This window comes from Ambystoma mexicanum, chromosome 4q (assembly GCF_040938575.1).
Source record: "Ambystoma mexicanum isolate Mex_15411 chromosome 4q, UKY_AmexF1_1, whole genome shotgun sequence".
NCBI classification, from domain to species: domain Eukaryota; kingdom Metazoa; phylum Chordata; class Amphibia; order Caudata; family Ambystomatidae; genus Ambystoma; species Ambystoma mexicanum.
Genome location: NC_090928.1, coordinates 664,231,473 through 664,257,461, shown reverse-complemented (window position 1 = coordinate 664,257,461; position 25,989 = coordinate 664,231,473). Strand labels below are relative to the sequence as shown.

The window sequence follows — 25,989 nt, the reverse complement described above, 5'->3', positions numbered from 1 at the left end:
ACAAAATAGGTACAGAGATACAGTAGCACAAGCCAACACTGACCAGAGCTTTGGTATAAACGTATATAATTATTTATTTAAAAACACACTTGTAAAATACATTAACACTAATATGGCAAGCAAGTTCCAACACAGTCACTATCAATATATATACATCCCTGATTACTTATTGAACAAGTCTTAGTTAAAACACCACTTATTTGAAGACAGAGGTGAGCACTTAACCCAAGATGGCACTCCAATAAATTGGTTAAAAAGGGAGGGAAAAAGGCAGAATCGGGAAAGTACACAATACCAACACTTTAAAAAGAACCACAGCAAGTCAGAATCTACTGTTAGAGCAAGAAAGTTCATAGGCCAGGCCCACTCTTGGAGAGAGCAAGGCGGAATGTGTCCAAGATCACACAGTTGAATAATACTTTAAAAAGTCTTTGCAGATAGTTCAAAAAGGGTTGGATCAGTTCAGGAAAAGTTAGTTAGCAGGTCCCAAGTCACCCCAGGATAGAGAGTCAAGGATTTACGGGACACCTTGAACACTCTGTTGCAAGGGAGACCAGGCGGGCCACAGCACCTGAAATGGTGAGAAAGCTCCAGCGGGGGCAGTTGTTCCTGGCAGTGGGTGCAAGTCGGTGCTTCGTCCAGGGGAAGAGAAGATCTCGATGTGGAGGAAAGCTGGAGGTCATTGCACTGCCAAGGAAGAAACCAGCCGTGGAGTTTCCCGGTTAAAAGGTACTACCCTTTTATTCGCGGTAGCGGTGAAGCGTGGCTATCCTGCCGCCGGGGTGCTTGGCACCGCGATTCGACCACGAGACGATCCAGGAAGGCGAAAAGAGGGCGAACTGGTTATCCCCACCAGTTCAGAGGAAGAAGACTCTCCGGGTGTTACGCTCACCTGGCTCCCACAGGCGCGTCGGTCGGACCCGGACAGCTGCGGTCTCCACCCACGTGATGCGTAGTGCAGCGATGACTGACTGGTTCTGCCCTCCTAATCTTGTCGGCTTAACCCATAGAAATATTCTCCTGCAAGTGGAGGGATGGATTTAGCCACTTGCGGATTCAAGTGATGGCACCCCCACAGTCCTCCCCAACTAATCACCTCCGAAATGCCCTCACAGCAATCTCACCTTACATTCTTGAAAGATGAGCTCTCCATCCCGTGTGGATTTGCAGGGGCGCGTCTCTCTTTACAGATGCGGCACGTGAAAATATGGAGTCACAAAAGGATGCCTCCGGTGGTAAATCAGTTAAGTCTATGGTGGTAAGAATTATATTTGTTGGTTCCCTCGGCTCACCTTGTGGTTTTCTTTCGACTCCTAGGTGCCTAAGTTCGGCGAAGAAATGATGGAGGCAGCGCCGACCCGAAGGATGCTGTGAAGACTGGTGAGTATGGCGCGGCACTGCAGCTGGAGGTGCGGTGCGTGCAGAAATGATGTTCTTTACAGGTCCGGAGACGAGATGGATCCAGAATCAGGTGTGGAATAGAAATAAGTTTGTTTTCTAACCTTGTCCCTTTCTTTCCTCTTTGTTTTCGGAGCTCCGGATTCGAAGCGGGCGTGGCAGAAGACTGGATGCAGGCTGCAGGCACGGTGAGCGTTATGCTGCTGGATGCAGAATAACGCGCAGCGTGTGTTGCTGGTCGGGCGTGGTTTAAATCGCCTCAAAAGTAGTCCCAGGTAAGAAGTCCCTAGAACCACACCCGAGTAAAAAATAGTCCCTGTAGAAAAATAGTCCCTTTCAGGCTTCATGTTGGATTGGAGTCATTTGCAGCATGGTCTGCCTGAGGTAAGTAATGACTATGAGCCTGGCGCCTTAGGCGCCAGGACTGATTTCTACTATGAGCCTGGCGCCTAAGGCGCCAGGACTGAACCCAGATAGCCGCTAGCCGGGGCTGCTGAGGTTTTACTAAATGTCTAGATGCCTGCTCCCGGGCTGATGTGCTTGGTCTGGATGCCTGGGGGTAGGCATCATGACACCGGGATGAAGATCTTCTCTGTCGTTCGGAAGTGGTGAGACAGTTCAGCAGGGCTCCACCGGTGGTGTCGTCGTTGCAGGTCGGCTCAGCTTCTCCCTCTTCAGATTCTTTGGTCCTGTGGCGACTTCTGAAGTTCCAGTCACCAAAGCCCTGCTTTTATGCAGAAAACCCCCATTCATCAGTCCTAGCTGTCACTCAAACCTGCTAAGTGGTGAGCCGGCGGCTCACCACTGGGCCAATCACACAAGAGTGCGACTTGAGTTGCTGAGGCAACTCAGTCCAGGGTGCCCAAACCCCCCTCCCACACATCCTGTAGACCCAGACAGAGTGGCACCACTTTTGGAGGCTTCTGTGCAGAAGCCTGCCAAAAAGTGGAACAAAGGGCTTGACTTGGGTTGGAGTTACAGAGGCGAACACAAACGCCATTTTAAAACCGAGTCCTGGCAAAAATACCCAACCGGGGAATAAATATTAAATAAATAACACCGGCGGTATCTTTAACATTGCACCAAAAAAGTGGTGCGTTTAAAATGAATGGGAAAATCCCATAGGAAATATTCCGGTGGAATATTTCGCATGGTAACCACTGCCACCAGCCAGAAACTCGACGGGGTGGACTGCACAGTGCCCCCTCGAAAAACAGACCCAAGGGCAATCTAATTACCCCTACCAGTACTTCCACAATATGATGGTTTGTACTGGTTCTGTTCACAATTTAAGACTAGTAAAGTCAATGGTGACTTTACATGCCCTGGGAGACAGTAGTCAGTCCCAGGGTATGGAGTCTATGTTTGGGGGTCACTATGACACCCCTGTGTTACTGCACTGAGGGTGCTGTGCAACCCACTTACCAAAAGTACATGTAACTCTATGGAGTAAAAGACCCCCATAGCCCATAACACACATTACAAAGTCAAAGGATATCTCAAATCATGTCTAAGAGTGGGAGAAAAATAGTCTCACTCTTAGCAGGAGAAAAAAATAAACCCCAAAAATCCAGCAAAGCTGCTGGGGGACTCACTAGGTTTGGGAAATTAGCCTATACAGAGAATTCTGTTTAACACCTAGGCAGCACAAAAAGGTATACCAGCAGACAACAATGGGACCTGGTGAGAGGAAGGCCTAATGGCAAGCCCACACATCTAACCAATGCGCCTACACACGCACTCACTTCTATGTGTGGCCGCCCCCAACAATCCGCAGGCATGGCAGACAGCGCCCTAACAAATTCAAACACAACACAAGCCGGGGCAAGCTGAAGGACCCATAAGACTGGCCCAATCACGGTGAACGGAAACTCCGGTTGATGCCGAGATGGCATTCAGGTTACCCAAAACAAAAAGGGAAGCAGCAAACAATGGAAGAGTACACAAAAACACCACAGTCAACGGAGAATGGCAGAAGCAAAGAAAGGAACCCGCCAATAGATTCTACACCAGCACGCAATGACCAGCAGATCCTAGACGTGATTGCGAACCTGAAAATTGCATGGGAAACCAAATTGGAGGCAGCCATGGCGGAACTCAAAACATCACTGGATCTTAAAATTGGGGCAGTGCTGTTACGCTCACCTGGTATCCACGGGAACGCCACCCAGCCCTGGTTGGATGATTTGCACTCTCGAACCCTCTCCCGGTCCCTTGGTAAGGCCTCTGGTTAAAGATGGGTCTGCAATATAGGAGAGCTGGATTCAATACCAGATTGTCTTTATGTTTTCCCACCTCCCTTGGCCTCAACTCCTTCCTCCCCCTTGGGCCTTCTCCTTACCTTAATATTGTAAAAGGTGGATTCTACGTCCTGCTCCTCGTGGCAGGGGCGCGTAGATGTGGGGGGCGAGCTGCGACCAAGTTACTTCACTGGTGCAAGCCGCCCTTGTGGGAATCCAGGCCTGCTGCGACTCAGGTTTGCTGCTTTACAGTCTTTATATGCAGTTCTTATGTTCCTCTTAGTTCGAATAATAATGTCTTGCTTTTTTCCTTTTAGGTATGGAAAGGTATTTTGGTGTTGTCATGCAGTTTGAAGATGAGCATGGGCCGGTAGGCGAAAGCGCGGTACGCGCGATGCTGTCCGGTGAGCAATGCGCGATGCGCGGCGCTGTTTCGCCTTTTATATTGCTAACCTGTGTCTTTTCTCTCCTTGCAGGTTGTGATGTTCCTCGCCGAGCGCGGTAATGTTCCAGCAATAATACTGACCAGGAGATGACTACCCAGGTAAGAATTGTGTGACTTTCTTCATTCGGTAGGAAACATGAGTAAACGCTTACTAATACTGTCTTTCTTTCTCCTCTTTTCAGGTTATGTTATTCCAGGATGCATGCGGTGCCGGATGATAGAGTTCGTACCTTCAGGTGAGTGCAACTGAAGTCAGCGAAGGATTGAAGACATGATTCTGTTCCAGGTAAGTTTCGTAGTGTTCTTTCTCTCTCTGGAGGTCCTTGGTTTCAGGTAAGCTGGCATCAAAGAACTGGACACGGTGAGCGTTACGCTGCTCACAGCAGGATAACGCAAAGCATGTTCTGCTGTATGGGTGCAGTTTAAATAGTCTCAGGTAAAGTAGTCCAGGTAAAATAGTCTCAGGCCTGACACACCCAAAAGACTAGACCGCATAGCTCAGTTCCTTGTAACAGAGCTATGTGTGTGCCTCCATGTTGGCTAATCCCCCCCCCCCAAAGTTAAATAGTCCCAAGTAAATAGTCCCATTCTAATGTTGGTCTTCATGATGGTTATGAGCCTGGCGCCAAAGGCGCGAGGACTGACTCCAAGAGAGTCTTGGATGAGGTTTTAAGGCCTTTGACCTGGCCCTAACTGTAAGGCTCACTTGCCAGTGAGGGCCAGGGACAAGGGTCCTGACAGTGCAAGAGGATGTTAACCTACTGAGACAGGATGTTAAGAACATATCGGAGCGCACTGGCGAACTGGAGAAAAAAGTAAATTCAAACACAGCTGCCTGCACATCCCACGCCTCGGAGATCCACATACTAAAGCAACAAGTGAGCAACCTGGAAAACAGAGCAAAGGAAGTGGAAGGACGGGCCCGTAGAAACAACATACTCATTGTGGGGCTCCCAGAAGGAGAAGAAGGACCAAACCCCCAGAATTACATTAAGACCATGCTGCTACAAGAAATCGGGTGAGGGGCGCTCACCCAAGGGTTCGCGGCGGAGAGAGCACACAGAGCCCTGACAAGAAAACCCCCACCAGGAGCCCCCACAAGGCCAATAATTGCCAAAATTTTGAACTACCGAGATATGGAGAAGATCCTGGAATTCTTCCGGAAAGGGGGCACAATACAAAGGGCATCCGTGTCTATTACGGCGTACTCGGACTATACACTCCTGGTACAAACGCAGCAACTGAACTACGAGACAGTAAAGAAGAGGCTGAGGGAGGTGGGCTTCAAGTACATGTTGATGTACCCTGCAAATCTCAAAGTGCTCCACAAGAACAGGGCACTGCTTTTTGAAACCACAGAAGATGCGACGGAGTGGCTGGATGCACAGAATTGCCTGTCGGGGACCGACAAACAGGACGGAACATAGAAGTGGAGCAGTGGATCCAAGGGCCGAGGTGCTGTATGAATTGAGACATTGGGACTTGAATATAAGATAGAGCATCACAAGCTGAGAGACAAGCTAGGTGCTATATAGTAGATTACGGGCGTGCATAGCATATTGTGGCATGATAGCGGGAGATATAGCGGACCTAGTACCATACCCCTATAGATAGTTTAGATAGGTTACCTATAGTGTGTAACCCCCTGCTGAGTTCCTAGTACCGGCTAGCCGAGAAAGGACTAAATGCGGGATCGCCTGAGATCCAGGGATGGAGCTGGGCAACAGTTGGGGACGGGAAGGGTGGCGGGAGGGAGGGGAGTTGGGGGATTTGTTGTGTTATTAGTTAGAGAACGAGCCTACACACGCGCGCTGGTGGGCTTGAAGCGGAAAATGAGCAGGGTTAGAGGGGAGACTGGGTATGGCTGAAACATGGGAGACCTTAGGATAGTGACCTGGAATGTCAGGGCGCTCAACAGCTACTTGAAGAGAAACAAGATCATGATGTACTTAAAGAGACAGAAAATAGATATTGCCCTAATACAGGAAACGCATCCCTCTAAAGAAAAACTAGAGGTAATATAGAGGGAATGGAAAGGAACCCTCATAGGTGCAATGTACTCGGCTAATGCCAGAGGGGTGATCACCTGGGTGGCACCACATGTCCCCTTTCAGCTGCTACAGTCCACGGCTGAGGCAGACGGGAGGATGGTAGTAATACGGGGATTGATAGAAAATAGAGAAATATGCATTGTTAATACATATGCCCCAAACCAAGATACAGTGGCCTATTTTAGGACCCTATATAGTAAAATGAGCCCGTACCTGGGGGGTGCGGTCATATGGGGCAGGGATTTTAACTGCACACTGGACCCAAGGGTAAATAGGTCAGGCAGGAAATTCGACAAACCCACCCCCGCTGCCAGAGCCCTGAGGACCCTGGTGGGAGACCTTCGACTGGAGGATATGTGGAGGCTACATCACCCACATGATAGACATTATTCACATTACTCAGCCCCACAAAACTTGTACACACGGCTAGATTATATGTTCACCTCACAGGAGATGATGGGAGAAATAGTGCGATCAGAAAGTTAAGCAAGGGTCCTCTGCGACCACTCGCCATTGGTCCTTACATGGCAATATGTGGCCCCGAGAGCTAAAATCCCTACATGGCGTTTTAGAGCAGAAGCATTGAAAGATATGGTGTTCAGTGAGGACCTCAGAAAATAAATTATAGAATACTTTGGAAATAACACACGGAGTGTAGAGTCGGCTGGAACCCTATGGGAAGCATTTAAGGTGGTGGTGAGAGGAGCAGGTATAGCCAAATCTAAAGGGCTGCAGGGAGGCATACTACTGAGACTACAGAAGGCAGAGGTGGAACTAGAGACAATCCTAGGTAGAGGAGAAAACTCCCGGAAAGATGCTGAAACCATCAATCAATTGCAGCAGGAATGTGTGGGGCACTGTGAAAGATTATGCAATTTAAACTATAAGAAATACATAGAAAGGCAGCACGCTGGGGGAGACAAGCCTGGGAGATTGCTAGCATGGCTGTATAAAAGTGAGACCCCCAGACCAACGATCAGAGCGGTACTGGGGGAGAGTGGACAAATATTAGATACCCAAGAGAGCGTGAACGGAGCGTTCCTTGAATTCTATAAATGATTGTACGGAGACGCAGGAGGTGGTGGAGGGAGGGAGATAGCAGAAACACTAGAGGATATCGGCTTACCAAAAATAAGTGCTGAAGAGCGAGAAAACCTAAAAGCCCCAATTACACTGGAAGAGCCAAGGCGGTGGTCGAGCAACTACCTACCATGAAGACCCCGGGACCGGATGGACTCCCCAGCGAATTTTACAAAATGTATATGAAGGAAGTGCTCCTCCCCCACTAATGGCAATGTTAAATGAAGCATTTGAAATATGGATATTGCCAGAATCCCTTAGAGAAGTAAACATTATCCCACTCCTCAAACCTAATAAGCCAAGCATGGACTGCGGGTCATACAGACCGCTATCTATGCTGAACCAGGACAGCAAGATACTCACGGCTGTGTTGGCAAATAGAATGAAACAGGTCATAGGCAGACTAGTACATCCCGATCAAACCGGATATGTTCCACACAGAAGCATATCCGACAACCTCAGACGGCTCCACCGTGTCATAGAGCAAACAGAAGGAGACGAGTTGGCTATTGTATCATTAGACGCAATGAAAGCCTTTGACTCCGTCAAATGTCCTTGGCTGCTGGCAGCCCTAAAAGAATATGGGATGGGACCCGGGTACCTAAAGTGGGTGAAATTACTATACAGCTCACCATTAGCCAGAATCAGGACTGGAGCGATCATTTCGGAGAGATGGCAACTCAGCACGGGCACTAGACAGGGAAGCCCTCGGTCCCCGATGCTGTACATTCTCGCACTGGAACCGCTAGCGATATACCTGAGACAACAATATGAGGAAGTGGAGATCTACACAAAAGGGGGACCACACTTAATATTGTTATACGCAGATGACATGTTGTTATACTTGCAATACCCTGAACAAAATCTGCAATACATCCTAGAAGTGATGGAGCGATTTGCATTGCTCTCCGGCATTGCAGTCAATCCTAAAAAGTCATGCATATTCCCCCTGGGAAGGCACATAGGGGTCCCGCAAGAACAACTGCCAGTACTACTAATACCGTGGGAGACCAGTACCTTTAGATACCTGGGGATTGACATCTACCACATGGTGGAAGCAGAATATACACAACACTGAGAAAGCAGTGACAATCATCGGGAACAGCATGAAGTTTTGGACTAGGCACCCTCTGGCCATGATGGGGAGGGGCGCTCTGCTGAAGATGGTCGTATGATCCAAGCTACTACACTTTTTTGGGACCATACCATACATGATACATAAGCGATTGTTCGTTAAACTTCAAGGCATATGCAGGGGCTTCCTCTGGGTTGGAACCAGGAATAGGATAGCCCTATGGAAACTACAGAACACATATGACAAAGGGGGTATTAAGATGCCTAACTTTGAGATCTATTACTTGGCCAGTCAACTACAATACGTGACTAAGTGGTTAGCGGAAGACTCAACATCAGAATCCAGACTGTTGAGATCTTAATATGCCCCGTTTTTCTTAAAAGAATGGATATGGCTGCCTAAACAAGAGATAAAAGGGTGCCTGGGGATGCTCGAACTAGTATGGAAAATATGGCGTAAGGCTTGCCAGACCATAGAGAACCCGACCCTGTGTTCCCCTCAAGTGCCGCTAGTGGGATTGACAGGAGGAGACACGCAACTAAGGAAGACGATTCGTAGGTAGCAAGAGGGAGAAATAAAGGAATTTAATGTGCTGGTGGAAGAAACAGGTTTACACTTGGGGCAGTATATGACTTATACCAGACTGGTACGGCGGGTAAGGGAGACATGGTCAGAAATAATGCTAGAACCACCACCAGACACGGCATCAAAACATTATATGATGTCGCAGAGGGAGGGCACGGGGTTTCCCGAATTTACGAATTACTGATGTCCAGGGTGGGAAAGGAAGCAACCAAGCTGTGGCAGGACTGGGAGGAAGAAGCAGGGGAACTTATGACTGATGGGTTGTGGGAGCAGGTTCAAGGCTATCATAAAAAAGTGTCTAGGAACGCGAGGCTAAAAAAAATACAGCTATATATAACCCCCCCAGAGAATTGCCCGATTTAAAAGCGCAGAATGACAAAAATGCCCCAAGTGCGGCGTAGAAAACGCAGGGATGATACACATGTTTTGGGCATGCCCAGAAATTGCAAAGTTCTGGGGAGAAGTAGCCCACCAATTAAACGAGAAAGGGATCAATTTAAATGTGGAATCAGTGTGGGCATGCATGGTAGGGGCTTTTCCTAGACCGCGTCAATTGAAACATGTCAGTAAACTCAAAGATTTGGTTTATATACTCGCCACGCGCAGAATTGCCATGGGGTGGAAAGCATGTAATAGACCCAAGATAGAGGTCTGGTGGAACGATCTCCATAAATGGACTGAAGCAGAAATAGTAGTATGGAATGAAGCGGCCAATAGGGGAGGGGAGGAAGAAGCGGAAACCCTGACGGCCTGGAAACATCTAGTGGCCACAATATCGGGGCCCCCCTAGGACAGCTCAAGCAATGATTCCTCTGGGAATACAGACAGGGAGGTACCCCCAGAGGACAAAGAGGCGGAGGGCGAAGTGGAGTAGGCTCGAGTTGGAGGGCGGGTTAAAGGCAAGCAGTAGATACTTAAGATATTTTTATAATGTTAAAATGCTACGACGAAGCATTGCTGGGGTTGTTTGTTTATTGTTGATTGTTGTAAAAATCAATAAAAATTGTTTAAAAAAAAAAGTTTCATTTAGCAATGTGTCTGTGGGCTTAGTCCATGACCTTAACAAGAAAGAGCTCAAAAGTGATGAACAATGGCTAAAGGGGTCAATAAAGTGAAAAATCTTTATGATGAAGGCATTTAAACATACATAATTAGCCTAAAAGAAGTACTTTTTTATATTTAAAAAAATCCTGATTAAGCCTCACCCACACTAGCCCCCATCTATTTGACTACCAAAATAAAACAGCTGCTTAAACTTCTATCCAGTGCAAATGGCCGGTGAGCTACACAAGAATTAATAAAAAAGATGGCACTCAATAACATGCAGCTGTGTCCGGTTACTAACGTTAGATGTTTAGACATTGGTAATGGAGAACAAACTTTGATTTTGTCCATGATTTACATTGCAAAGGAAGCATAACATTTATGGAAACCAGGAGAACATCAATCAAACCTGATAACAAACATTTTGATTCTTTCAAGAAAGAGGACATAAGATCATTCCAGAATTTGCTCACATCAGGATAACAGAAACATTTCCAATGTGGGTTGTGTATTGTGATCTTGTTTTCTCTAAAGGCTTAAGACAAACATCTAAGGCTCTATAGTCTGCACTCACCTTAGAAGCAAGGTCCCATATCCGTGCTGTACCATCATAACTTGCAGATATGAAAATATCTTTGGATGGATGCACTGCCAGGCCCCAGATTTCCCCTTCCATGTGGCCATTGATAAGGATGTTCGAAGCAGCATTTTTCTCTCCTACTTCAATAACTTCTCCATCTTTGGTTCCAACCAATATCTTACCCTGTTGGAAACAAGCAAGTGAAAACTTGAAGACATGAATAGTAATCCCGGTTTCTACTGACGAGTAGATGATCTGAACACATGATTGTATAATATAGAACATGCAAGAGAGCTTTTTAGGGCATTACTTAAGGATGTGGGGGCAAGTAGCTTCTATCTGTGCCTACCCAAGATGTAATGCGGTCAGTGATCTTGTGATTGAAGGTCTGCTATATGCTTTGGTTTGTTAAAGTTAGGACTATTCTCTTCTTTCATCGAAGAAACTAGGCATTGTCAAAATGTGGGTTTAAGAATTTGGTGGCAATGACATCTGAGCAGGGTATTTTACTTAATGAATGCTATTCTTCTTGCGGTCCATAGCATCAGGAAAACGCGGCTAATGATGTATCTTAGCCTTAGTGAAATATCCAGGCAGGTAAGGAATGGCTATGGACCAGAGACAATTGACATCTGCTAATTATGTCGGCATCACTGTTGCCATCATTGACCCATCCACGCTGTATTTAATTTTACACAAATAAACGTGTTAATATGCTCGACTGGGTGTGACAGTTTGTAGGAGGTCATTTCTAGGTCTTGTCTAGAGAAAATATGGAAAGGGCACTTTAAAAGGAATACCTTTTGGTATGGTAAAGGAAAAGAGTAGAGGGGCATTAAGATTATCATACTATTGCATAACTAAATAGGTGACTGACAAAAGTGTAATGCCAAAGCAAGTTTCATCTTGATGTCCCACAATTGACTTTCTTTACGCCTCTGCATAGCAAAGCCTAAGTTCGGAATATGGAAAACCAGTCACTATTATTATTGCAGCCCTTAGCCAAGCTGTTTAAGGTCAGTGAATGTTGGTTAAAGTGAAGAGACTGTGTTCCATAAGTAAACCAATTAAAAGGTCAGTTACATCCCAATTCTATTACACTCGGCTCTTCTATTCCCAATCACTGGAAACAGAATAGAAAGAAGGGAATGTTGAGAAGTAGTGGTACTGAACAGCAGACCAGGGATTAGCGCAGCAGGGGTTTGAGGACTGCTTGGTCAAACAAAGTATTGCCCTTCAACTTGCCTCTAGAAAATAGTGTTAACAGTATGTGTGTGGAGGAGCAAATGTGGCCATCATACAAATTACACTAATAGCCTAATGTAATGGAAAGGTAAACATTTGATTTTTGCTGTGCTTGTATTGATTTAACCCCCTTCAGAGAGATTTCCCTCTTTATGTAACAACCCCTGGGGGTTCTCCAGCATTGGATCTTTCATAAATTCCCATGCTGTGTGAATATTCCGTCGTCAGGCTGGGAATCCTCAGTAACAGAGCAGTTTATTTTTTTTAACTGAACCTTCAGTCACTTTAGTGCCCTAGAATAGTCATTTTGGGTCATGTTGCCCACGTCCAACACAAAGGGCTCCCATACCTCCTCCCTGGAGGCCATCTTCAGATTTGTTACTGCACGTTATGTGTTGTGAGTCCTCAGAAATCCCTCTCCGAATAATTTCGCATTTTCTTCTACTGCCGGCCCCGTTAACCCCCTACCGCCTCATTACGAGGTCTGCTCGCGGGACCCGCTAAGGACACCGGGTAAACCCAGGCATTCTTAGCGGGTCCTGCGAGCAGACCAGGATGCTAACAGGCCCGTCATAAACTGGCCCGTTGTTAGCATCCCCATTGAGCCCTATGGGGGCTGAAATGGGAATGGGGATGTACCGGGTCTGGGTTCCCTGAATGGGAAAATACCGGGCCCTCCAAGGACAGAATGGCCCGGTATTTCCCCATTCAGGGAACCAGGACCCGGTACCCGGAATGGGGGTAGCCATGCCGCAATAAGCGGCATGGTTACCTCCAGGGTCGTAATGAGGCCCTATGTGTTTTCTCGTTTTAACGATGTTTGTTGAATCCTTGACTCTGGCGACATCTGGGGTTGCTCCTGTTCCGGTCACCGTCATCACTTTGGGGCGGATTCACGTCTTCGACTGTGAGGCCTCCATCCAGCCATGGCAGAGACCAAGACGGAGTGCCTCTTCAAGGCCAGGTGCAGCTTCAAGAATATGTATGTGTAAGACGTCCACAAAAATTGGCTCTACTGCGTGTACCCGGCACGCGACATCCAAGACTGTTCCATCCGTCAGTCGTTTTCAAACAAAAAGACTGCCACTGCAGGTTAGTGGAGTGGCACGATGATGCCAGGGGAGCTTCTTAGTCATCCTCACTCCAGAGTCATGCCTCACTCTGGCAGAGCAGACCTGTCGAGTGTACTTTCTCTTCCAAGAGGGCAAGATTGCATGAAGATACTTCCCGTGGTAGGAAGTCTCGGAAGACCCAGTCAAAGGAGGCCTTGACATCGTTGATAGCTTTGTCGACAGCATCAGCGACTAAACAAGGCAAGTAGACTTCCTCGTCCACTACTCCTCCGATGACCCACCATTGAATTAGTCATCGGCTCAACCATCAGCTCAGGCAACCTTACCCAGACATCCACGTCCTTTTACCCTGACCCTGGGGATCACTCCGGCTACGCCAAGCTCATCGGCTATCCCACCTGCAGAAATTCTTCAACCCACCCTTCACTCCGACCCTGAGGGCCAATGGGAGTCTTCGACGATGATATGGAGGTGGTGCAGTCTAGCTCCAAATTGGCAATGCCTCCCCCAAACACCCCCTCCAACCTAAGGGCAGTTCCTGTGCCAGTGGTGTTTCCGCCTACCATTTTGGCCACCCTACCTCATAGGGTGGAGCCTCCTATAGACGTCTCCATGAACATTCTTATCACCTTGCAGTCCTTGGTGTCGGAACTGCAACACAGGATGCCTGGCCCATCCACATCACAAGTCCTGAGTGAGTCACTTGCTGCTCCTCTTTGTCTGCCCAGGGACCACCTACCACCTGTCCCGATGCATCACCTTACAGAAACAAATTTATAAGGGAATGCCTTAACACAAACCACCGGCATTGATGAGTTTGACGATTTGGCGCCTGGGGATGATGTTCCTCTCCGCAATCCTCCCCTGGATGAAATCAGATCCTTCCATGCTCTAATGTCAAGTGCCACGAAGATGTGTGGTTTGGTTCCAAAAGAACAGAAAAAAGAAGGCTTCCTCTACCAGCGTGTTGAACAGCGAAGAAAATCGTTTGTCAAGATTCATATTTTGGAAGACATATGGGAGGACCCTCTGTAGACTATGACCAATCATCCATCCTCTTCACCCCCCCCCCAAAAAGGAGAGGTTTGGTTAAAAGTAGAAAATACCGGACTCTGCTCTGAAATGCCTCATGTCTTAGCCCAACCATGATTCAGCTGTGTCAGCAGCAGCAGCCTGCCGCTTCGCCCAACACATACCTCATCATGCTCTGTTCCCTCGACAAAGAGGGCAATCATCTGGATGCCTATGGGAAATGCGTCATTATGACAGCTGCTACAACGATCACCCGCAGTATTGTAGAACTGACTCAACCGATCTGTAGCGCACATCAGTAACGCTACCTCCAGACAAACTGTCTTGGTGTATGAAGACTGACGGCTAGAACTGGTTGTTGCCGTAGGCCTTTTCCGCATGGACTGACTCAATCTGACTGTTCCCTATCTTCACAATCATTAAGTTGCTCTTTGCACTATGTTACCTCTTTGTAAGATATTGTCATTTTTTTATAATCTACCAGCAAGACCTGCTCATTTGCCTGGGAATTCGCACAGAGGTCGAGCCTTGTTGTGGGAAATAGATTATCTGTGTATTCTTTGACCCACATTGGGTTATACCTGTTTCCATTGAATATATGTTATTTCTGTTGTCCTCACACCCCTCCCCCTTGTTTTGCTTAGTTCGTTGATTAGGTGTGGAGTGAATGTGATGTGATTGTTAAACATATATTAGGCTATGTGGTGTGATTCTCCCCTTTTTTTCTCTTAGATAGCTTCCAAAGTGAGGTCCATGTTTTGTGTGCTCACGAGGACCAAATTCCGTTTAAGTTTTTTGTTGTCTTTTTGGTACAGGTGGCAACATGAAGCACTGCAACCACCTGCCATGTATTGATGTTTTCTGATGGTTTTCTCTTTAATTTGTGATTTTTACATTCTGGACATTAATTGGTCCGTTTGAAATTGTCTTCTTCCTGCGTCCTGTTGGGCCCACATTTCCTAAAAAGACATTTTGCAAATTACAGACTGGGGCACTATTTTTTGTGTATTTGCTTGATAAGCCTCAGACCCCAGTCTGCATAAATGAATTCTGGCTTGACCATCCTTTTTTGCTTGCTACAACCAACAAGGCAGCTAATGCAGTGGCCATTCTGTCTAGATACAAAAAAACTTTGGCTCAAGAAGGGCCCAATTCTAGAATTCCTTCCAGATGACAAGGAGGGGGAGGCGTTTTACCTTCTACGTGAGGAAGAGGTGGCTTCCGATCATGCGATTTCCGTTTCAATGGACATCGCTGACACCGGCTTCAGACAACTTGGCAAAGGTGCTATCTTACGCAAATAGGGTTGGCTCAAGGCCACCAACTTCCGGCCGGAAGTCCAAGCAAAAGTGGTGGGCAACCTCTTTGGCAAGTAAGTGGACAACACTTTACACACCTTCAAGACAGACACAGAGACAGCGTGTTCTTGCAGCATGCTACAGCAACACCGCCAGTCCTTTCAGTCAGGGAAATCCCATTCCTCCAGAACATCAAGGGGCTACTAGCTCCCATACTGGTCCCCATCAAACTCTGCTGCGGACAACTATAAATCAAAGTCTTACTGAGGAAACCAATGCCACAGCTGCTCCTCACACAACAGGAGCCTAACAATCAAACAAACATGACCCGTCTCGGGCAGAGGCCCCCCTCTTTTATGCCCCAGTGGGAGGAAGGCTTTCTCAATTCGTGGACCAGTGGCAATCCATCACCAGAGACAGTTGGGTGTTAACCCTCATCCAGCAGGACCACACGCTGGAATTTCTCAAGAGACTACTGTGACAAATCCCTTGATGTTGTCACTTCTCCCAGGAGGGGGACCCTTCCCATGGGGCCAGGGAGGCAAGGAAGCTCCCCGATAGTCCCCTGAGGGTGGTACTCAGTGCGAGGATCCCATGGGAGGGGACTTCCTCTGTGGGAAAAGTGAAGACTATCAGGGGAGAACGCGGTATACAAACCACCATTCTGCCCTACATTATTCACCGCACAACATGGATAGGGCCCATGCACAGCCATTTTCTGTGTCTCTTCTTTCTTCTGTTAGTTGCTTAATGCAGAGTAGCCCTGTCTCTAAAATAGACAATACTGTGATGAGGAAGAGTAAGGAAGTGGATGGCTGCACAAGTACTGACACGAATAAGAGCAGGACAATGAAAAGCCTAACGTGTAACCAAGACACACATACTAACTATGCCAGAGTTACGAGTCAACTGACCATATACACTGGTTAAGGATTTTCCTCAGTATCAGTCCTGCCCCAAAGGAGCATTGTGCTTGGAAGCGAGGCAGAGGAGAGAGGACGCTCTACAGACCAAGATGCCAGGAGAAGAAACAGGCGTCCGTGAAGGCAGAGAGAAGCCTGAACTCACCGGATGGCTAGGGAATCAGACGTCCTGTGGCTGAAAGCAGGCCAACCGAGTGACCCAGGTGGGACACGACGTGAGGGGAGAAACAAGTGTGGTGGAGTCGCTGAAGGCCAAGAGAAGCCCGCGAGAGCAAAGGGGAAGCCAGAGAAGCTTACCGATGTTGCTGAGGACCGGAACCCTCGTGGACCAAGTTGGAAGGTATGCAGAGGGGGACCGAGAAGGTGTTGGGAACCCCTAGATGCTGTGGTTGGAAGGAAGAGAGGAACCATCTTCCTCGTCTCAGTGGAACCAAGCACAGAAACGAAACAGACATACTGGGTTAGAGAGCACCCCAATGGGAGCCGAAAAGAGAGAAGGGTCTGCAATCTGTTTATCGAGAGTACTGGTGAATTGTACATGCAAGAGAATGCCTGGCAGATTAGTGTACCGTGCTGGATTAAGAGACAGTATAAACCTGAGAAGAGGGTCTGGGACCCGCACTATGTGAAGAGTAGACGAGGGGAAGAGAAAAATATCCTTCTGCAAAAGTCAAGAGAGGACTAGGAGGGGAAAGATATCTCCTCTGGTGAAAATCAAGATATCATTGAAACTATCGAAGGAGAGCCTAAGAAGGCCTGGGGATATTCCCCCAACTTTCTTGTAATGTCAAAACCGGCCTAAGAAAAGGCCTGGGGAAGGGAGACATTCCCCAACACTGTTGTACTGTTAAAACGAGCCTAAAGAAGGCCTGGGAAGGGAGATATTCTAACAACTTTCTTGAATTATTTATTTGTTGTGTTTTTGTTACAATAAATATTTCACATACATAAAACATTCCTATACAAATGTAATCTAAAACAGATAAAAAGAGATCAGACACATTTATAGACCATATTTAAAATGCATATTCAGCAATTTCACTTGTTATGGTCATAACTTCTTAGCCGAAAATGAACTTAATAAATATCACCACTGCAATGCAAAGAGCAGTGTCTGATGCACATAGAAGCCGGTGCCACAAACCCGTTGAATACTCCTCCTCCCTATTAGACCAGAATTTTCCAAATATTTGAGATCGCACATCTGATGACATAATACACTCTGTGAAAGGGTGTTCCAGGGTTTCCACTACCAACTTGCAGAATCGACAGTCTTAACTGTTTTGTAATATTCAACCTAGCACCCTTTACACCCAAAGCTATGCTCGCCCTCACAATAAACTAAGCAAAAATGTGCAAATATGTTGATCTTAACAAAATAGTGTTCAAAACTCCATTCCAAAGTTCAACTTCCTTCTCCAAGCAGTTCATCACAGAAAGGAGTTCCAAATAGTTGACCAAAACAGAAACGTTTCTTCTCATTGGGGTTTACCTTTCCCAGGTTCACAAAACAAAGGTATTTCTCTTCTTGAACAGTTCACATTTACTTGTCTTTCATTCAATGCAGTTCTCAAAATTGTCTCTGTGGCACGTTTATGTAATTTGACATTCAAAACGTGCTGCTTTTAAACAGAGGTGCCATAAGACCTTGCTTCTCTGGCAATGCTGGATTAACATTCAAATTGATTTGGCTTCTGATTGCATGTTCCATAAATCTTTTCAACAACAAAAAATATTGAGGTTCAATTTCCCATGATCATAAGAAGCTTAAACAAAAAGAAAAGCACTTGGGTTCCATTCCCCACACTTAAGTTTTGGCAATTTTAGATTTAGTCTCTTTAGGGTATTGAGCTGTGGCGCAGTTATTGGACTACACAATCCACCCCTTTCAGGTCACACAGCTTACTCCACTTTTCTAGTTTTATCACTCTTGTAAACTTCAAGACCACTGGTTTCATCTATTCGCAATATTCAGTGTCTCTGTAGTCAGGAAACTTCAGTTTAAGCATACATGATCAAAACATTCTTTATTTCATAGTAAACACGTTGCTTTCATTATTCTGCAACCCTTTCAGTATGTGTCCTCCTTCCAGTGAGGCGGACAACTACTATAACATCCTTCTCGAGTACAATTGAAAGTTTGTTAAGAATTTCAGAGACTTTTGACAGATTATTTCTTATAACACAGCAAATACGCGACCACTCCATTACTTGGTATGTTATAAATAATTGAAAGTTGCTTTGAAGATGCTGAGACTTTCGACAACCTATCTCTTGTAAATAAATGATCACTCCACTGCTTTGTGTTTCAGGATTTCACAGTTCAAAAATGTGTTATCCTTGGGGAATGCTTGCGGTCAGAGTTATACAGGGATTTGACTTTCAGTACACTCACCGGGCTCCCCTGTAGGCTTCTTCAGATCCCGCTCTCCAACTATCAGGCTTCTGGCAATCAGGGGTTTCTCTCCTACCTCTATGGCGCTACCGCACCTCAGCAGCGTCGCAGGAGAGCGTGCATTTGCTGAATTTATAAAGGGAAGGCGCAAGTTACTTACTTGTAACTGTTGTTCTCCAGCATGGGTCTGGCTTGGATTCACATGCTCATGAATATTCCCCGTTGTCAGGCTGGGAATCCTCGGTAAAGAAAAAATCTATTTCAGTTTCGTTTCTGAACTGTCTTTCTACTAGTAACCAATCACTGGTCTTGGGTCATACTGCCCCCAGCCAATGACTGCCCTCTACCTAAGCCCCTCCTCTAGCAGCCATCTTCAGATTTGGTAGCACGGTGGGCAGTAGGACCAAATGAAGAGCCGCAGAGGGGTAGGAGGGTGGGTTCGCATGTGAATCCATGCCAGACCCATGCTGGAGAACAACAGTTACAGGTAAGTAACTTGTTCCTTCTCCAGCATGGGGTCTGGCATGGATTCACATGCTCATGAATATAAGAATACATTGCAGTACACACATGCACAAACACGGGAGGTGACAAGGCTCAACATTAAGCATATCAACTCAACATTAAGCAACTCTTACCTCCTCACCAGGCCCACCTTCAGGCGAACAGGTTGCGGAGCACTGCCTGGCCGACCCTGGACTCCTCCCTGGAATCCCGGCCGATGCAGTGGAATCTCGTGAAGGTGTGCGTCGACCTCCACATGGCAGCCCTGCAGATGTCCAGCAGGGATACACCAGACAAGAACGCCGTGGTAGCAGCGATCGCTCTGGTCGAGTGGGCCCTCGGACGGCCGGGCAACGGTCGGTTTGCCAACCGGTGACAGTGCATGATGCAGTCGGGGAGCCATCTGGAAATGGAAGCCTTCGAGAGGGCCTTCCATTGGTTCACAGGTCCCAAGTTCACAAACAGTTGTGATGTCTTCCGAAGGCTCTTCGTGCGGTCAACGTAGAACTTCAGCGCTCTAGCTACATCCAGCGAGTGCAAAGTCCTCTCACCCGGCGACGAAGGCGACGGGAAGAAAACAGGTAACACCAAGGGCTCGTTGAGATGGAAGTCTGACAGCACCTTGGGCATGAAGGATGGGTGCGTCCTGAGCACCACCCTCATTTCGTGGAAAGTCAGGTATGGAGGTTTTGCAGGAGAGGGCCTGGATCTCTCCCACTCGTAGTGCGGAGGTGATGGCCACAAGAAATGCAGTCTTCCACGAGAGGAACTTCAACAGTGTCGAATGCAGAGGCTCGAATGGCAGCCCCATGAGCCTGCTCAGCACCACATTGAGCTCCCACGCCGGGGCTGGAGCCTTCACCGGCGGGAATGATCGGAACAATACTTTCATAAACTCCTTCACCAGACGATGGGACCACAGAGATGATCGTCCTGGAGTTCTGGTGTAGCAGGAGATTGCCGCTAGATGTATCTTGATGGCGGTGCAGGCTAGTCCCGCCTTGGCCAGCGACAGTAGTTACGGCAGCACCTGGGGGGCCGTAATTTGCAGAGGGTTAATCTTCTGTGCACGGCAACAGACAGAGAACCTCTTCCACTTACGTCCATAGCACTTGAGAGTCGAGGACGCCCTGGCCTTTGCAAGCACCTCCTTGAAGTCCACTGGGATATCGTACCCTCCAAACTCTAGTGCTGCAGGAGCCAGGCCTGCAAGTTCAGCGACACCAGATCGTGGTGGAGGATGGCGCCTCCTCTGGTGAGGAGATCTGCGTCCGTCGGGAGTTTGACTGGGGGGGGGGGACGCTGACATGTCCAGAAGGTCCGGGAACCATATCTGTCTCGGCCAAGCTGGTGAACGAGGATCATCCTGCACCGGGATCGTCTGAGTTGGTTGTTGAGTCGCAGCAGCAATGGCAACGGTGGGAACGCATACAGGAACAGGTCGTCCCAGGGGAATGAGAAGGCATCGCCCATGCTCCCCGGCTGGAGAAACCTGCTGGCGAACCTCCAACACTTGGTGTTCGTCGCCGTTGCGAATAGATTGATGTGGGGATTGCCCCATCATTGGAACAGCAGATCCACTTGATCCTTTCGCAGTTCCCACTCGTGGCAGGAGCACAGCTCCCTGCTGAGTGAGTCGGCGATGGTGTTCTTTATTCCTGCCAGGTGGAAGGGTACAAGAAACATCCCTTGGGCAACGGCCCAGTGCCACGGATCCTACGCCTCCTTGGATAGGGCTGGGGATCTGGTACCTCCCTGCTTCCGGATGTAGAACATCGTGGAGGTGTTGTCGGTGAAGATCCTCACCACCTTGCCCTTGAGGGATGGAAGGAACGACCTGAGGGCCCGGAACACGGGCCAGAGCTCCAGTATGTTGATATGGAGCGACCTCTCCTCCGGGAGGCAAAGGCCTCTTGCGTGGAGATCTCCGGTGTGTGCTCCCCATCCCTCCAGGGAGGCGTCCGTCGTCATCGTCTCCTGATGTGCCGGGGTCTGGAAGTCCATACCCGCCGCCAGATGCGCACGGGTGCCCCACCACCGGATCGCTTGGTGGAAGGTCTCGTTGAGCGAGATCCTGTTTTCGAAGCTGCCTGTCACTTGCATCAAACGGGCATCGAGGAACTCTTGCAGTGGCCGCATCCGCAGTCTGCACAGGCGCACTAGGAAGATGCATGAGGACATCATGCCGAGAAGGGACTGATGGACCTCACCCAGGCCACATCCATGGTGAACAGCTGCTGCACCTTTCCTATGATGGCCTTCGTCCTTTCCTCCGAAGGGGAGGCCAGTCTCACTAATGTGTCGAGCTTGGCTCCCAGAAACAGTGCGACCTGACATGGAACCAGGTGGGATTTGGTGAAGTTAATGGAGAATCCCAGATCCGTGAGCAGCTGGACAGTCTTCGCTGTGTGCCCGACGGCCAGATCTCTTCTCTTTGCTTGGATGAGCCAATCGTCCAGGTATGGGTAGACGTGGATCCCCTGCAGGCGCTGCCGCGCCGCCACTGGTGCTAGGCACTTGGTGAATACCCTGGGCGCCGACTTCAGTCCGAAGGGAAGGGCCTTGAATTGGTAGTGCCGCCCTTGGACTACGAATCTGAGAAACTTTCGGTGTCCTTTTGGAATGGGGATGTGAAAGTAGACATCCTCCAAGTGTAGCGACGATAGGAAGTTGCCTTCTTCTAGCTGTCCCAGCACGTGCTGGAGGGTGACCATCCGGAACTTCTGGGCCTTGATGTACTGGTTTAAACGACGAAGGTCCAGGATGGATCGGCAACCGCCGGTTTCTATCTTACGAGGAAGTATCGAGAGTATACTCCGGAGCCCCGCAGCCTCTTCGGGATGAGCTCGATGGCTCCTTTCTTCAGCATCGCCCTTACTTCCAGCAGCAGTTGTGGGACGTGGTTTTCTTTCCTGGCCACGGGTCGAATGCGGGGGCACTTCTTTAAAAACTTGAGAGTGTGCCCGTGAGCCAGGGCATCCAGCACCCATCGGTCGGTGGAGATGGACTCCCACATGCTGACGAACTTCGCCAGCCGGCCTCCCACCGGTGTGCTCAGGTGAGGGCCCAATGCTACAGCCGCTTCAGTCCTGCTTGGCAGCGGCCTTGCCGCCTTGGCCTCCTTGGGGACGAGCTCCTCCTGACTTGGCACGTCCTCTGTAGGCCTCCTGCGACAAGGAGCGGGCCACTTGGCGGTACGTCGAGGAGCCGCCGCAGAATCCTTTGGAGGCACCTTGTTTGCCTCCGGAGTTCCGAAAGGGCGACGTCGTTGCTGCGAAACCCCCAAGGCCCGGGCCGTCTCTGTGTTGGCTTTGATGGCCTGCAGTGATTCTTCCACTGCCTTGCCAAACAGGTTATTCCTGTTGAAGGGCATGTCCAAAACTCTCGTTTGCACGTCCTGGCAGATATCGGTCGCCTTGAGCCAACCACGCTGTCGAAGACAAACGCTGTTGCTCAACTGACGGAAACCGGTGTCAGCAATGTCCGTGGCCACCGTTATGGCGTGGTCCGACACCACCTCGCCTTCATGCAGGATCTCCAGGGCCTCCGCCCTCTTGTCGTCCGTGAGGAAGTCCAGCAGAGGAGCTAGCTTAAACCAAAGCTCCCTGTCGTAACGGGCCACTATCTCTAGGGCGTTGGCCGCTTTAATCGTCGTCACCGCCGACGAGATGACCCGACGCCCCATGGCGTCCAGTTTCTTCCCTTCGCCGTCTGGGGAGAGGTTGAAGTCGAAGCCGTTGCCTCCGCAGCCTTCTTCTTGGCCGCCACCGAGACGACCGAATCCAGGGTCGGCTGAACCCTAAGGCACAGAGGGGCGGAATCTGGGACACCCTTTACTTGTTCTCATACCGGTCTCTCTTGGCAGGGGTCGTGGACTGGCCTCACGCCGTTTATAGAGGAAACCTTCCTTCTGTTCTTCGGGGCAGAGCTCGAAGAGCTTGGATGCCCTGGCAATCATGGCCTGAAAGGAGCCAATTTCGTCGGGCGGGGAGGTCCGAGGGGGTGTTAATGGAAGGCCCATCCCGTCGTCACCACCGTCGTCATCCGTCCCTGTCGTGGCAGTCTCTGTACCTGTGTCCTCCCTAGGATCAGGGGAAGGAGATGAAGGCTGTGAGGGCCGTGAAGGCTGAAGGGGCGGGGGTATGAATTCTCTTCTGCTTGCTTGGAGGGCTCCCCGACAGGCCAGGCTCCGCTGGATCGTCCGTTGGGGGTAAGGGCAACCTTGTCCTTATCTCCGTACATAAGGCCTGGATCGCCATTAAGATGGCTCCCGAGTTGTCCTGTGGCTCGGGTACCAGCTGCGACGGGCGCGACGGTTGGGGAGTGGAATCCTCCGCCTCCACGGGAACCTCGTCGGCACTGCCGTCGCTCTCTTTGTCCGCCTCGTCGGGATCCTCCTCGAACTTCTTGTTGAGGATCTTCACGACTCCAGCCAGCTCCTCTTCAGAGGCTGTATCCGTGTCCGTGATGGCCACCGCCCCCCCCTCTTTTTCCACCAGGGTTTTCACGGGGGTCTTACCGATGGGCTGAAAAGAGGATTCCCTCCGCGGTGGCAGGGAAACTCTGGGCCCCAGGGTCACCTCCACTGGGGGAGCCTCCACAGGCTTCGCCAGGGACGCCACGGCTCCCTCGATAGAGGCCTTAGCCGGGTGAATCAAGGTCTTCACGACTTTTGGCACGCTTGAGGCCTTCACCTTGGGGGGAGGGTCACCGCTTCGCTCCCCCTCGGCTGCTTCCGTCGGGACCGACCGGGGCTTCTCCAGAAGCTTACCCGAGTTCTCCGATTTTCTCTTCCCCGAGCCAGAGCGTTGGCTCGTGGTTGATGGCGTCTGTGAAAGTGTGCCCTGCCTGGCAGCCGAGGAGTCCGACAGTTCGGCACTCCCGGTGCCCGTGGACTCGCGGTGCTTAGCCTTCTGGTGGGCCCCCGTCGCCGGAGCACCCTCAAAGGACTTAGAAGACCGCTCGGACCTCTTCTTCTCACCTACCGCTGGGCTCTTCCCTTCCAGCCAGTTGGTGAGGCGGATCGGCCGACCCCTCATGGTCTGTTCCGACATGTTCTTGCAAAACGCACAGTCCTTCTCCACGTGCGTTTTGTCTTCGTGAAGGCAGTAGAGTCATCTAGAATGCTCGTCCTCCTTGAACACATTCTGCAATCCGCATCCAGGGCAGTTCCTGAACAGCTTGGATCCGAGCGTCAAGCTTCCTTTGTCCTGGGCCATGTCCACGGGGTAGGCCTCAAGGTCTTCTGGAATCCTCCAAGAAGCGTAACTCGACGAAAACCTCGCCCTTGAGGGGCGTAGAAAATTCCGAAACGGGTCCCCTTGATCGGAAGTAGAAACGGTGGAGCTTGAGGCTCGATTGACCGAAAAAATGAGATTAAACTCTTTGAAAAATCGCAAAACGCAGTAAAAGCTCGAGAGCTTTAGCACGAGGACTCCCAACACTAGAACGTGTGGTAAAAATCTGAAGATGGCTGCCAGAGGAGGGGCTTAGGTAGAGGGCAGTCATTGGCTGGGGGCAGTATGACCCAGAGACCAGCGATTGGTTACTAGTAGAAAGAGTTCAGAAATGAAACTGAAACTGATTGTTTCTTTACCGAGGATTCCCGGCCTGACGACAGGGAATATTCATGAGCATGTGAATCCATGCCAGACCCCATGCTGGAGAATGGCTCCTTCTCTTTCCACCCTTCTCCCTGAGGCACCAGCTCCACAGAGATCCTGTTTCTCCTTCGCCAGATCCTCCAGAACCGATGACCTTTCCCTTGCCACCTGCGCAGAGGATCCAAGGTGAGTATGTGTGAGATTACCCGCAGGTTTCTCACAAACCCCTCTTAGTTATAGGGATAGGTAAGGTTATTCGTAATTTTTCCGTTAAATAAAAGTGTATGCCAACAAGCATGCCACCTTTGTGTCTCGCTTCTACTTCTGCACCCTTACACCACCCACGATTCCTTCCTTGCAAAAAGTAGAGAATCACGTACCTCTACTAATACAAGAGGTTCAATTGCTCCTGTCAAAGAGTGCAATCGAACAAGCCCCATTCACTTAGCTGGGACAGGGAGTGTACTCCAGGTACTTTTTAGTGAAATCAGGAGGTGAAGGCCTGTCCTCGACCTTCGGGTCCTCCAACAAATTCCTCAAGGACCAAACTTTCAGGATGGTGACTATGCAGCTAGTCCTACCTCGGCTTCATAAAGGGGATGTTTTGGCATCCTTGAATCTAGAGGATGCATATTTCCACATCCCTATTCATCGGAAACACTGCTGCTACCTGCTCTTCACAGTGGCAGGTCACTATTTCCAGCTCAAGGTGCTGTCCTTCGGGCTTCGGTCAGCCCAGATTGTGTCACTAAATGCCTAGCCCCGGTAGTTGCACACCTCTACCCCTACCACAAACACTGGCTGGAACTGGCAGAGTTTTTACTCCTGCTACCCGCCATACCGCAAGGACTATCTAATGCCTAGAGTCTCTGGTATTCTCTGTAAACTTTCCTAAATGTAGTCTGACCCCATCTCATTGAGCGCTTTAATTGGGGGCTCAACTGAACACACGTTCTTGCATTGCCACTCCCTCAGAGGAGAGGGTGCAAGCTCTTCTTGCCAAAGTCCTGTTACTCTCCCGGATGTCGAGGGCCTCTGTCCATCTCCTGAAGTCCTTCTTGTGCATTCCTGTGCATCAACATTGACGGTTTTGCATACAGCCTTTCGAGGAGTGCTTCGATGCATGCGGATGGCAGGCCTCAGGTTCCTGAGAGGACAAGGTCTAACAAGGTAATTCAAAGATGCTCTGTGATGGTGGTCAGTTTGGGCTCATCTCGTCCAAGGTTCTCAATTTCGCCTATCTACACATCAAGTCACGGTCACAATGTACGCCTCCCTGGGCTGGGGCACGCATACATGAGTTCTGCAAGCTAGGGGTCTCTGGACACACAAGGAGAAGACTCTTCATATCAATCTTCTGGGGTTGCACGAAGTGTTAATGGGCCCTCAGGTCCTTTCTTCCTCAATTCAGCAGTCAG

At 49.2% G+C, this 25,989-nt stretch overlaps 1 protein-coding gene across 3 annotated transcripts in view; it reads right to left on the bottom strand.

Moving 5' to 3' along the window:
* Positions 1 to 25,989, bottom strand: part of EML6 (EMAP like 6) — a 3,038,586-nt gene that overhangs the window by 275,304 nt on the left and 2,737,293 nt on the right. For all 3 annotated transcript variants that reach the window (XM_069608236.1, XM_069608238.1, XM_069608237.1), the window contains one exon: positions 10,493 to 10,681. In XM_069608236.1, the coding sequence (XP_069464337.1) occupies positions 10,493 to 10,681 (189 nt within the window). The remainder of the gene's footprint in view (positions 1 to 10,492; positions 10,682 to 25,989) is intronic.